The sequence below is a fragment of the Melozone crissalis genome, unplaced genomic scaffold, assembly GCF_028551555.1.
Source record: "Melozone crissalis strain CALT ecotype California unplaced genomic scaffold, PUWL_Pcris_2 ptg000016l_1, whole genome shotgun sequence".
In the NCBI taxonomy this organism is placed as follows: domain Eukaryota; kingdom Metazoa; phylum Chordata; class Aves; order Passeriformes; family Passerellidae; genus Melozone; species Melozone crissalis.
In genome coordinates, this window is record NW_026535794.1 from 52584106 (window position 1) to 52596812 (window position 12707).

The 12707-nt window shown below is 41.5% G+C and overlaps 1 protein-coding gene across 1 annotated transcript in view; it reads left to right on the forward strand.

The window, feature by feature from the left end:
* The window catches only part of EGFR (epidermal growth factor receptor), a 154633-nt gene extending 147094 nt beyond the window's left edge, over positions 1 to 7539 (forward strand). Inside the window, exons 24-28 of the mRNA XM_054273403.1 lie at positions 1503 to 1600; positions 2083 to 2250; positions 2344 to 2391; positions 2492 to 2597; positions 3615 to 7539. Of these exons, the coding sequence (XP_054129378.1) occupies positions 1503 to 1600; positions 2083 to 2250; positions 2344 to 2391; positions 2492 to 2597; positions 3615 to 3991 (797 nt within the window). The 3' untranslated portion in view covers positions 3992 to 7539. The remainder of the gene's footprint in view (positions 1 to 1502; positions 1601 to 2082; positions 2251 to 2343; positions 2392 to 2491; positions 2598 to 3614) is intronic.
* The last annotated feature ends 5168 nt before the right edge of the window (positions 7540 to 12707 follow it).

The following is a 12707-nucleotide window of genomic DNA, read 5'->3' on the forward strand; positions in this document are numbered from 1 at the left end:
CAAGCATCACACTAGGTGAGCCTGATCCTGTGCTCAGCAGGGCAACAGGAACTGCATCCAGAAATGTGCACCTAGCCTGGGAGATGCCCAGACCACAAAGCAATGTCCTAGAAACTCCTCCTCAGAGATTCTGAACCCTACTGACACCTCAGCCCCTGTCTTTCCTTAGGGTCAGTCCAGAGGTAGAAAGGTGCATTTTGCCAGGCACCTAATCTGGTACCTGTTGCTTGTAAACACAGCCAATGGAGTGTTCCCATCCTTTCCATGCCATTACACTGAATTTAAATGCAAGAGTGTGAGGATCTGGGGGCTGAGCCTTCCTCCTGGCACAGGACCCAGTTGCACATGTTTTGCTGCTCTGGTCACCTCATGTTTGCAGGCTACAGTGCAGACCCTATTGAAGCTGTGCCATTTTATCTAAAGGAATTCAGGATTCCCAGTCACCTCTTTTATAATCAGAAAGTATAAACTGAAATGTTCAAAGTAATTGCAAAATTATTACTAAGTTTTAAATTTAAAAACCAGCATTTAAATATAGGCAACTTAGAGAGAAAGTCAGAAACAGTAGATTCTACTCCTGCAAGAACAGCGAACTCCCAAACACTCAGTTTTGTCTAATAGCAAGAAGCATTTATTTTTGAATTAGTGGGGAATGATATTTCTAGCATGGTAAAAAGTCACTGGAAATAATGAGATTTTGTCTAACATGGATCTTTGTCTAATGCAGATTTCAGAAGGCATATCACCACTTCGTTTTCCCATTAATATAGATAGGCTGTTTCTTCTGAGTTCCTCTAATCTGGACCTTTATTATTTTTAATTTTGAACACAAGAGTCTCTAGATCAGCTCATCTGCTAGTTGATTACAGAAAATGTGGGTTTCCTAACTAATATCACATGTAAAACCTCCTGTATCTGTATTTGAAATCTCTTCTAGCATTGATCCAAACTAAGCTGTAAGGACTTACTTTTGTTGAAGTCAGTTTACTAATTAAATACAGCTTAGTTGCAGTAATCTTTCAATATGTCTCCAGTGAGGATGTTTTGTATTTTAGAAGACATCTGGTACAGAGGGAGGCTTCTGCTGAAAGCTTCCCAGGACTTCATGAAGCAGTCCAGTGACTGTCAGACAGCCAAATCCTGGTGCCTCTGCAGGCACCCACCAGTGTTAGTTTGATTCCTCTCCTTCAAGAGCTTTTTTCAAAGCAATCTAATTAGGATTATCCCTCAGGTGGGACCTGTCTGCCCTCGTGGATATAGACTCAGCCTGAAGCTTTTCCAATGTGGTGTTTTATTTCCGTCTTCCCAAAACTGCCAAGATCTGCATTTTAAATGTTGAAATTCACACCTGTGGCTGCTGAATTAACTTTTTATGGTGGTCCCTTAGGGGTAGCTCCTTTCTTTGTTCCACACATGGCACTCCTTTTTTCCTGTTATATTTTATTTGAAACTCTGTGTTTGATCACCCAGAAAACTTTGTTTGTGCACTGCTTTTCCTGCAGGCTGGATGATCGATGCAGACAGCCGTCCCAAGTTCCGTGAGCTGATAGCTGAATTCTCAAAAATGGCCCGTGACCCTCCACGCTATCTTGTTATACAGGTACTAACCACACTGGTGGGAAGACCTCTGATGGGCATGATATGGCTAACTGAAGGCCACATTTATTGTTGCTTTCCAGGTTTTAACTCATTTAGCTAGAGCCACAAACAAAATGTCAAGACTGGTCACTATTTTCTTAGTACTGGTCTCAGTCTAGGATCAGAAACAGTCCATGAGAGGAAAACAGAGTTTGATCCTCTTCAAAATGCAGTTATCTTACAGCACATGGACTGAGATTGCAGGTCTAGGTTCCCCTAAACTCTAGGTAAATTTGGTTAAATGCACAGATCACTGAATGGGCTGTTTACTTAAACATTGGACTTGCCCTGTGGGTCCCTTCCAACTGAGAATATCCTGTGAATCAATGAATCAAGATTTTGCATCTTGTGCTCCTTGTTAAATTACTTTGTCTCAGAGAGAAGGGGAGAATGAGGGCTTGAAAGGAGTCTGCAAGTCTTGTCTCATGCGGACTTTTTCAACAGGGAGATGACAGGATGCACCTGCCCAGCCCTACGGACTCCAAGTTCTATCGCACCCTGATGGAGGAGGAGGACATGGAGGACATAGTGGATGCAGACGAGTACCTCGTGCCACACCAGGGCTTTTTCAACAGCCCTTCAACGTCTCGCACACCTCTCTTGAGTTCATTGGTATGAAAATTTTCCACTTTGGAAACATGACATGAAATTTTAAGAGTGAACTGCTTCTCATAATGTCTGTATTTTCTTTCTCTGTCTTTTAAGAGTGCTACCAGCAACAACTCTGCTACAACCTGCATTGACAGGAACGGGGTAAGTGGAATGACCTTTAATAATGGAGTAAATCCTCCTATGTGGATCAGCTTCTACAAATCAGTCCCTTTAATATTGTTTTTCTCTACTTTCATCCTAGCAGGGGCACCCTGTGCGGGAAGACAGCTTTGTCCAGAGGTATAGCTCAGACCCAACAGGAGCTTTCTTGGAGGACAGCTTAGATGACAACTTCCTACCAGCCCCAGGTGAGTACTTTTCCTGTTTTTCCATCCCATGGCCACTCATTCAAAAGCCCTTTGCTTGCAAATATAATCATTTTCCTTCCTTTTCTGTAGAAATGAAGCAATTCAAATGCTTTCTATCTTTTTGGCTCAGTAAATGGGAGTTGAAAAGTGTTCACATACCATTTTCCTAGCCTTTATCTGTCTGCTTCTAACCATTTGTCATTTCAGTTCCCTCATGAGCCAGATTCCTTATGTTAGCCATGGGTGCCATCTAGGCAGGGAGTTTGCATGTGTGGTTATATGTTTAAAGCTTTCTACTTGAGAAAATAGCCTCTAAAAATTTTGGTTTCATTTTTTTTTTGCCATTTCACCAATATAAAGTGCTTTAAGGCTGTTTCATTGCTTTCAGAACTTAAACCACAGAAGGCAGTTCATGGTTTCACGTGGACTTACAGTGTAGGCGGCCAGAGAGAGAGCCAGTGAGCACTGAGGGAGATGGGGCTGGATAATGCAGTGATGATGCTTTGCGTCCTTAAAAAATCCCAACCAAGAATATGCCATAGCTAAAAAGGGTGAAAGGCCCTGTGAGGAATAGCACTGACGTGAAACGTGGAGTCACTGTAACTGCCAGTCCTGTATTTTCTAGGCATTTTCCTCATCTCTAAACATTTTTTCCAGGGAAACAGCTTCTGGCAGCTAACCTCCTAAACTGCCATTTCAGAACACTATCTGGGACACAGCCACCCACGCACCACTAAAATCAGCAGTAGCTATCTCACTGTCTCATGGTCCAAGCCATCTTTCTGCTGGTTGGCAAACAAAACTCTTGAAGGTGAACCTCAGGGCAGCATGTTTGGTGCCCCAGAGTGGCAGTCCCTGCCTTTGGCTCTTTTCCACTCTGGGAAATTCAGAGACGTGCCATGTGCAAAGACCAAGTGGCAGCTGGGTTGAAACTAAATGTCAAGTGACACAAATGTCTGCATTAATTTTATATCTTCCTTTTCATTCCTTCTCATTTTAATTTTCTTTTTATTCTAGAGTATGTAAACCAATTGATGCCCAAGAAAGCATCTGCCTCAGCAATCCAGAATCCAATCTACAACAACTTCTCTCTCACAGCAAACTCAAAGGTCCCCACAGACTCCAGCTACCAGAATTCACACAGCACAGCTGTGGACAACCCTGAGTATCTCAACACCAACCAGTCTCCCCTGACCAAGACAGTCTTTGAGAGCTCTCCCTACTGGATCCAGGCAGGCAACCACCAAATAAACCTGGACAATCCTGACTACCAGCAGGACTTCTTACCGAAGGAAACCAAATCTAATGGTCTCTTGAAAGTTCCTGCAGCAGAAAACCCAGAGTACTTGAGGGTAGCAGCACCAAAAAGTGAATACATTGAAGCCTCAGCATGACCATAGAGAATTTCTTCTTGCAGCAAGGCAAGCTGGATAAGTGAACTGTTGACTGCTGCAAGAGTGGACTCTGGCTCAGAGCAAATGGCAACCACAATGCATCAAAAAGCACCTCTGCTTTTCAGCATGGGGCTTGGAAACTGCAAAGCCTGTCTGATGGTAGTTTGGGTCTTTCCTTGCCCATTTCCATGTAATAACAACTGAGGCCCATAGCCTGCGCTCAGATGCATGTTGGGATGGAGCAGGATCTTCCTGGACTGAAGAAATATGGATGCATTCCTTTCATTTTCAAATGGTAGCATGGTAAAAAGCCACTCTGGGATGAACTCAAGAACTGTACACATTGTACAGTCAAATTCCTTTCTACATTCTGTATTTTTATAAATGTTTCTAACAGAAGTTTTGGATCTTTTACAAGATCAGATGCTTGTACTGCTCGTCTGCTAAGTGTTGCTCAGATCACCAGCAGGGAAAAGAATTATGTTCCAAATCTCCTGGAACTGAAACTGTTATTCAAACCACCAGATTTTTACAAGTTGGCTCCATATACTGCCTTTTGGCCCAAAGGTGAGAAGTGCATCTGAGGGACGTATGGGTGATTGTGCCCAGGGCAGTATGGAGTGGATTGATCTGGGGAAAACTAGCACAAGGAGCAAAATGGCACAATGCATCACCTGCTGACCACTACTGCCACAAACTGACAAGAGGAACACGCCTCCAAGTCACCTATACATGATTATAAAGTGCTCACTAGTCTGTTTTCTGATGGTCAAACACAAGACTTTTTTTTGTTCTGATCCCTTATGCAGCTGTCAAGTTGTCAAAATGCCTTTCTTCTTCCACAAAACTGTTAAAGGTGTTGCCGTAACTGAAAAATGAAGTGTCAGATAATGTTTAACAGACTTCAATTAAATGTCAGGGAAATGCAAATAGTGGCAAATTGGAGCACTCACGAGACAGACTGGAAGAACTATACTAAATTAAACTTGACTAAGGCAAGAAATACAGGTAGTTCTGGCCAAACAGCTTTATTTCCCATTTTAAAGCGACTCAAAGCAGAAATAATTTTCCCTTATACATTTGGCAAAGAAAAGGGGTACTATCTAAGTAGTACATTTCACTCACTTCAAGGCAAAATACTACCAATTGTTGGTAGTAGGCTGGGGCTAGTTAAATGTCCCTTTGGGGTTACTATTCTGGCGATGCAGGAGGAACAGTGAGAATGAATTAAGGAAAGAAAGAATAATCTAGAGTGATGGAAAATATTATCTTCCTCTTCTGAAGCACAGAGTTACCTACTTCTTCTTTGAAATATGCAGCAACATCATCTGGTTATTAGTGTGGTACAGGCAGGCAAGGCAAGGCAAGATCTAGGCTTGACAGTATAAATCAGTCACAGCAGCAAAAGCAGCTACACTTTCCAGTGACCCATAAAATTATTCCATCACTAACATTTCTTATGAATGTAGGAGGAATAAAGTGCCTAAAGTGTGAATTTAGTCAGTCCTTTAGATGCATCCCACCAGCAGCTTGGCAGTGCTATTTTAATCAAATCACTAGATCTGAAAGCAAATTCTCATTTGGGGACAAAAGCTCTTAACTAGTTGAATGTTGGCAACTTGCTTGAGGGTAGCATAAGCAGCTGACTTGGAGAGGATCTGTAGTCTATATTAAGTAGCAAAAAATACTCATATTTATGCTGCTGCTGTGTTTAGAATTCATCATAATGTGTTTCAGTTTAGGTATTCCATCTGAAGTCCAGGATCAAGCAGCAAATGCTTAGAGCACTGTTTTTACAGAATTACAGAGGAAAGGAGACCTTCAGTCATGTGAAATGAGCCCTTTTTTAAGTAACATGCATTAGCAGTTTGTATGTGTACAGCTCATGGGTCCCACTACAGTACAGGGTGAAGTGGCATGTTGGGTCAGAATCCAGAGATTGTTCCATTTGGTAGATGTGTCTCACCATGACCAAGTCCCAGACACAGCAGTGTGGAAGATGCAATGTTTGACTTGGATTATCAGTGGCTTTTATTTAAAACAGCAACCAAAATTCAGTTCCCACGTCCAATTAACAGCAGATTTCTCCTTGCATTCCTGGGAGCAGATTTGTTGTGCTGCTCTCACAAGTGTGTAACATGTGCACACAGGCAGTGATGCTTTCCCCCACCCACTGCTCTGGCAGAAATGTACATAAAACTAAAAAAAGTTCTTAACAGAATTCACAGATAATTTTTCAATTTGCTGAAGATGTTATGTCTCCAAGCAGAACACTAGAAAATCACATAGTGCATATTCTCCCACAGAATCTTTCAAACGCTACTGCACAAAGGAATTTACTGATTTTAATCTGTTTAATCTGTTAGCTAAAACAAGAAAACCACTGAGAAATAGCATTATGTATCACCAGCATTATGTAGCATGAATAGAGATTAATGCCTGCCCTTTTAAAACAATTCAGGAGGGATTCAGTAGCAGCTCATTGCTAGAAACAAGGAGATTCATCTAAAAATTAAGCAATTTAAGTTTGAAAGAATCTCTCTTTGATGTTTTTGATGAAAAAAGTAGGAAAGAGGATGTAGGACCACAAACTCTTGATACAAATGTAGATTCCAGACTGGCGGGATCAACTCTATTGTGAAGTATTTCTGGTAAATGGCATCTTGTAAGCCATGATTTGTAAGTTGGCAGCTCAGTAATGATTCAAAAGCCAGCAAAACATAAAAGCTAGGTAGTGCCTGCAGGGGCAGATACAGTGGCAGTGGGAGCAAATGGGACTGTGCAGCAATGGCTGTGGCTGGAAGCACAGGTGCTGTGCAGGCTGATGCTCACAGGTAACAGATAATAGCAATATAGCAAATAATTTCCACCAGGATTAGAAAAAAAAACACAACAACAACAAAACACAAGTAAGCAGCAGAAGTGCCCTGGTTTATCCATTGCTGCTCACTGAACATCAAACAGCAAGGAGACCCCAGCAGATTGTGTGTGCTCATACAGGAGACCATGGTTAAGCAGCATAAATCAACATCCAGAAATAACTTGAAAGGTCAGCTGGAGGTGTGGGTAGAAAAGGCTGATTTTAAAGACACAGCTAAACAGGAAAATGTAGCATAACAAAGCCTCTTCTGAAAGCTGACAGTCTTGCCACTAGAGAAAGATAAAATTTCCCTTTTACTGTATTTGTCATGGAAGACCAAATAAAACACTCACAAATTATTCCTTAGCATCTATCATAAAGCTGTAGTTATTACAGAACTCCTTTTGCAGTAATAATTTAGGACTTTTACTAACTTCTAAGTGTATGAAAATGTAAGTTAAGAGTCTTCATCTTACTTTGATGTTTTCCAGTGACTGTGTGCAGTGTCAGCGCAGTTGATTTCATTGTGGGCCTTGGGTTGTTTTCTTCTGCTGCAAAGGGAATTGATCTGGGAAATTTTCTTCATGTTGCAATAGATTTTGTCAAGTAAATTCATCCAGAGACCAGGGGCTTGCTACTGTTCCCAGATGACAGTCAACACTGGAGTAAGCTTTTTTAGAGAGAGCAGTTGGAAATAGATGGTGGTTTCTGAATGCCTCAGGGTGATGCCCCATCACACCAACCTCCCCACGACTTGAAGCCTGCCCTAGCATTAGGAAATGTGGTCCTGTGGTTTGTTTGAAAGGAAGGGACTTGTATAGGGAGAGTAATGCCAGGGAAGGGCTGCAGCTGACCAGTCCATACCTGAGAGAGCTGCTGAGTTTGCACAGGGACATCACCGAGGCCACTGGCTGTTCTGCAGGTACAGGTGCTGCTGTCCCTGAACCCAGCTGGATGTGAAGGGGGCTGCAGAGACTGCTTGTGCCAAAACCAATGTACATGGCATTTGTATTATGGGGGGTATCTCTTCCCTGGGGGACGTAGTTAGGGTTACAACAATGTCAGAGGACCCCAAACAGATTGAAGAAATCCCATCACAAGGTGCCTGGGGTATTATTGGTCTGTCTGCGTGTGCTCCAGGGTGTCAAGAAGGAACTTTGCATTTCCAGACAAGTGCTCATTTTTCACATTCAGGGTTCCACATTTTCTGTTAGTATGACCACTGCCTGTCAAATAAGCAGCCATTGTTTCCCCCAAAGTTTCTCTATGAGAAAACACTTGAATCAGGACAAAGTATGAAAATGTACCTGTGTCCTCCTTCTTGGTGGAAACCATATACTCATGAAATGTCAGACTCTGTGTATAACACTTAACAAGACTGCTTTGTAATGTTTTATCACCACTGATTCAAATTTTTATATTGGGATCCCATTTTCTAGCTCTCTTCTTATAAGTGTCCCCTCTTTGTTCTGACATACAACTTTCAAGAAGCGTTTTTAAATAATAAAAAAAAAAAAAAGAAAAAAAAAGTTTATACAAAAGAAAAATTTGACACCTTCAAGTAGCTTATCAAATGGGCTGCATTAGGACCAAAGATGTAACGTCTTGTTTTCTTGCTTTAAAGGAATAAGGTATTGATCACCACTTCCACAGCCTCTTTTTATAGAGAAGAGCTACAGAGCTGCACCCTTCACTGGGGTAGGGTCAGACCTCCACTGAGCAAAGAGAGCTTGGCAGGAGGGTGAGGCCTGTCCATAGAAAACCAAACTGAATATCAGGACCATTCATCACTTCAGGGCCAAACCTACAACCTCTACTTTTTATTGCACTTAATGCAATATCTAAACAGAGACATAGCCAAGAAAAAAGAAGCAAATAATAGCCAAGAAAAAAGAAGCAAATAATGATATTTTGGCTCAGTATCAGGAAAAAAATACAATGATGTGAAGATGAGGCATGATAAAATAACTTCTTTGTGTGAGGAAGTGTGTAGGCAGGCAGTGAGACTTTAAAACAGTAACACTTTTCATTATGTATTACTTCAATTATGCAGGGGAGTTGAAATCACAGAGCTTCCATGATATGCTTTGCTTTCTGCCATGTCTCCTGCCTATGTCTGATGTCTGTTGTAGGCAGATCACCACCTCTATCACCATGGCCGTGTGGACTGAGAATTTTGGGTTGGTGCAAGCCCTTCTTTTTATGCAGGGAGAGAAAAGTGCAGCCCTAGTTGGCTGTCCCACAGTTAGTGGTCAAGCTATGCCCTCAAAAGCCTCCAAAACTGGGTTTCCCAAGGGAAAAAATTGGCAACTGAAAATCTACCTGGCAAAAGACACAGTACTTGTTGCACTGATGAAGTCAGCATTCACAATGCTGAACACCTTCAGCCAAGATTTGGGACTTCATCACCTTTGCTGTCATCTTCTAACATGGTGCAGATGGGGCAGCACAGGTCCTATGGTCTCTATCTCTCACTTTGAAGTAATGGATTTTTCTGATTAATAAGGTAAAAACCAGAAATCAAAAATGCCTCTAACAACTGGACTAGTAGAAGGTGTTGTTCCTACACAGCCAACACAGTACATCATTTCTAGTCAGGCTGGAATTTATCCAGACTCTTCTCCTTACCTCCCATAAGCTAGCTGGAGAGTGTGCATTTGCAACCACCATCAATGTTATCTTCATATTTTATTAAAGGGAATAATCAAAGTAGTTGTCTACAATGGTAGAAGGCTTGGCTCACATACCTACATTCCCTTTTTAATCCTACATTCCTAATAGTATTCTCCTTGAAATTAATGGGATATTGAAATTGATTACACTGAGAGTATGAAACAAGGCTAATGTTGAGTGATTTTTGAAAATCCCTCACAATAATCAGAGATCCTATGGATCCACTGCCCATTTTAGGCTGCTTTGTACTGATGCAATCAACCGAATATAAGGTATGATGACTTGGTTTTAATAAACTATCAAGCAATATATCCACAGATACAGATGGTACCCTCAGAACATTGTAAAGTTACTCAACTATGAAAGCACTATTTGTAAAATAAGAAACTCTTGACTTTTATATGGTTTAATGGTTTATACTGTTGATCAAAGATTGTTTGTATATGAGCGATGAAAAAATGAGGTGTATATTATTCTTTTTAATTGTTTTTAATTTTTGGAGGACTTTTATTGTAATATACTGTTGTATTTGGGGGGAACAAAAAGCAGTGGCTAGCTTGTAGCTTGTAGCCAGAGGAGAACTCACAGTAAGGGTTCTTTATTGATGGACTTAGATTTTTTTTTTTCTGGTAAAATTTGTCACCTTGGGGATTTATCCAGAGCTTAGTGAAGCTATTTACAGCACTCTTTCCTCTCTTCAAGACTCTTTGGCTCTCTGCATGCACAGTGCTGGAGTTTCATAATATGAGCAATAATACAGGCAGCCCTTGTGACCAGTGAAGTGCAATATGAAAGCCCAGGTGCTGCTTATCAGGGCCTAAAAAAAGCTGCTCTTTTATGTGTCAGGTTCCCACTTCACTTCCATGACAAGAGCAGAAGCAGAGTGAAAGCAATCCCTCAAAGGCTGATCCATGTGGCATATGAAGCCATAGTGTTGGCCATTTCCAAAGTGCATAGCTAAGTCAAAATAAAGTCTCAACCAGAGTCACACTGATGACTTAAATTGTTGTACTATACAAGGCAGGAAGAGAAATTCTCTTAGCAAAGGCTGAGCCAAATGAAGCCCCAGTGTACCCTGACTATGGCGTGTAATATCCAACTGGTGGAACATGTGGCTGACAAAGATTAAAGGAATTGCAGGGTCTCCAACATAACAGAGCAAAATACACTGCCAGACAGTAAAGAGAGGGTCTGGAACTGTCAGTTTGCACTCAGTCTGGATAGGTCCCTGGTATCACAATTTGTAAATGAAATAATTTTTGTCTTTATAGATTAATTTTGTACACAGAAAAAAAAAAAAAAGCCACAATAGCACCTTTCTCATTTTCATCTTTCCATCCAGACCCTTCCAGTACATAGGCTGCATGTTTTACCAGCTCAACCTATTTTATGCAGAAATTATGTAGTCTTAATCTTCATATTACTGGTTCTCAAAAATGTCTAATGCGTATTAATGCATGATATTTTTATTTTAATAAAAGTAATTAAATAAATATTTGCTCTCTCTGCACATTATTTCCTTCCCCCTGCTTTGAAATCAGCTGGCTTGATAAGATTCTAGATAAGTTAGTATTGCTCTGAAGAAGAATAATTAGTATCAAGAAGGAAATTGAAATATACATTGTACATCTATGCACCTCCTCTGAAGATCAGAAAGCAACTTGTAGATTTAAAAGTCCTTATCAGACAGGAAACTGCTGTTGTCTGTATCTGACAGAGGCAGAGCAATGCCTCTGCATTTACCCCAGAGGGATTAGGACCCCGACTTGCTAAATCCCACTTTCAAAGCACCAAAAGAAGGAACTTAAAATGAAGAATGATATAAGTATAGAAAAGTGTGGGTGTTTGGTAAGGATGAGCATTCAGAAATTCCACTGAGTTCAGTGCAGTCAAGTTCAAATAAACAGAGAAGTGACAGAGGGTGCAAGAATAGAAGACAGCCAAAGAAACACAGCTGCAGTTTAACCTCCCTATCTGCCTGCACAGGATATGGCAGATTAAGATAAGATATAGAAAATTGCTATTAAAGGATAGGAGAGGAATACAAGTCTGTTCCATAGGCTCCATCATTATTAACAGCAGCCCTAAGCAAGCCTCACCCTTTGGCACTCCTGACCTTGACCCAGGAAACAACAAAGCCAGCCTTTGGGGAATGGATGCCCAATCATTACATCAGAACACATCAGAAATGTACAAGGGAGCCAGTAAAAGACAATATGCCCTGAGGAGGCTCACAGCCACAGCTGGACCACCTACCATGGCACCTGGGACAAACCCACACAGCTCCTACAGCACTGAACATGGAAGGGCTCTGCCATCACTGAGACAGTCACATTGCAGCAGTAACTCATCATAAATGGCCTTGTTCCTTCTTGTCCTAAGGCTGCTGACTGGGGCAAGGCTTCTGCAGCAGCATTTGGTAAGGGGTGTTTGTACCAGGCATTGTTCTGGCAAGAAAGAGGGGCCTTGCAATTGCCAAAGGTGGGGGGTGGGAACAGCAGTGAAGGTGTGTGGTGGTGTTTGCAGGGGTCCCCAGGATGAGGGAAGAGACAAGAATCTTGACTCCATGTTTCAGAAAGCTGATTTATTATTTTATTATATATATATATATATATATATAAAATTAAAATTATGCTAAAAGAATAGAAGAAAGGATTTCATCAGAAGGCTTGCAAGGAATAGAAAAGAATGATAAAATCTTGTGACTGACCAGAGAGTCGGAGGCAGCTGGACTGTGATTGGCCATTAATTAGAAACAACCAACATGGACCAATCACAGATCCACCTGTTGCATTCCACAGCAGCAGATATCCATTGTTTACAATTTGTTCCTGAGGCTTCTCGGCCTCTCAGGAGAAAAGATCCTAACGAAAGGATTTTTCATAAAATATGTCTGTGACAAAGGTGACTCAGCTTCCTTAAAGTGGCAGTATGTTTGCTGTCCGATATGGGCTCGGTTCTTCTGTCAGCATCCCTCAGGAGGGGTGTCACTGGCATGGCAGGCACAAAGGGACCTGCCCTGCTCACGGTGCTCAGTGGGGTGGCTGATCTTGCTCCCCACATGGTCTGCTTGGAGCCCATCTGTAAATAGAAATGAAGTAAGGCCCCAGGCCCACACTGTGAATTATTGCTGTTTATTTGAGAGAGGAGCTGGAATTGCAGATCAGGTGATGCTTTAAATTG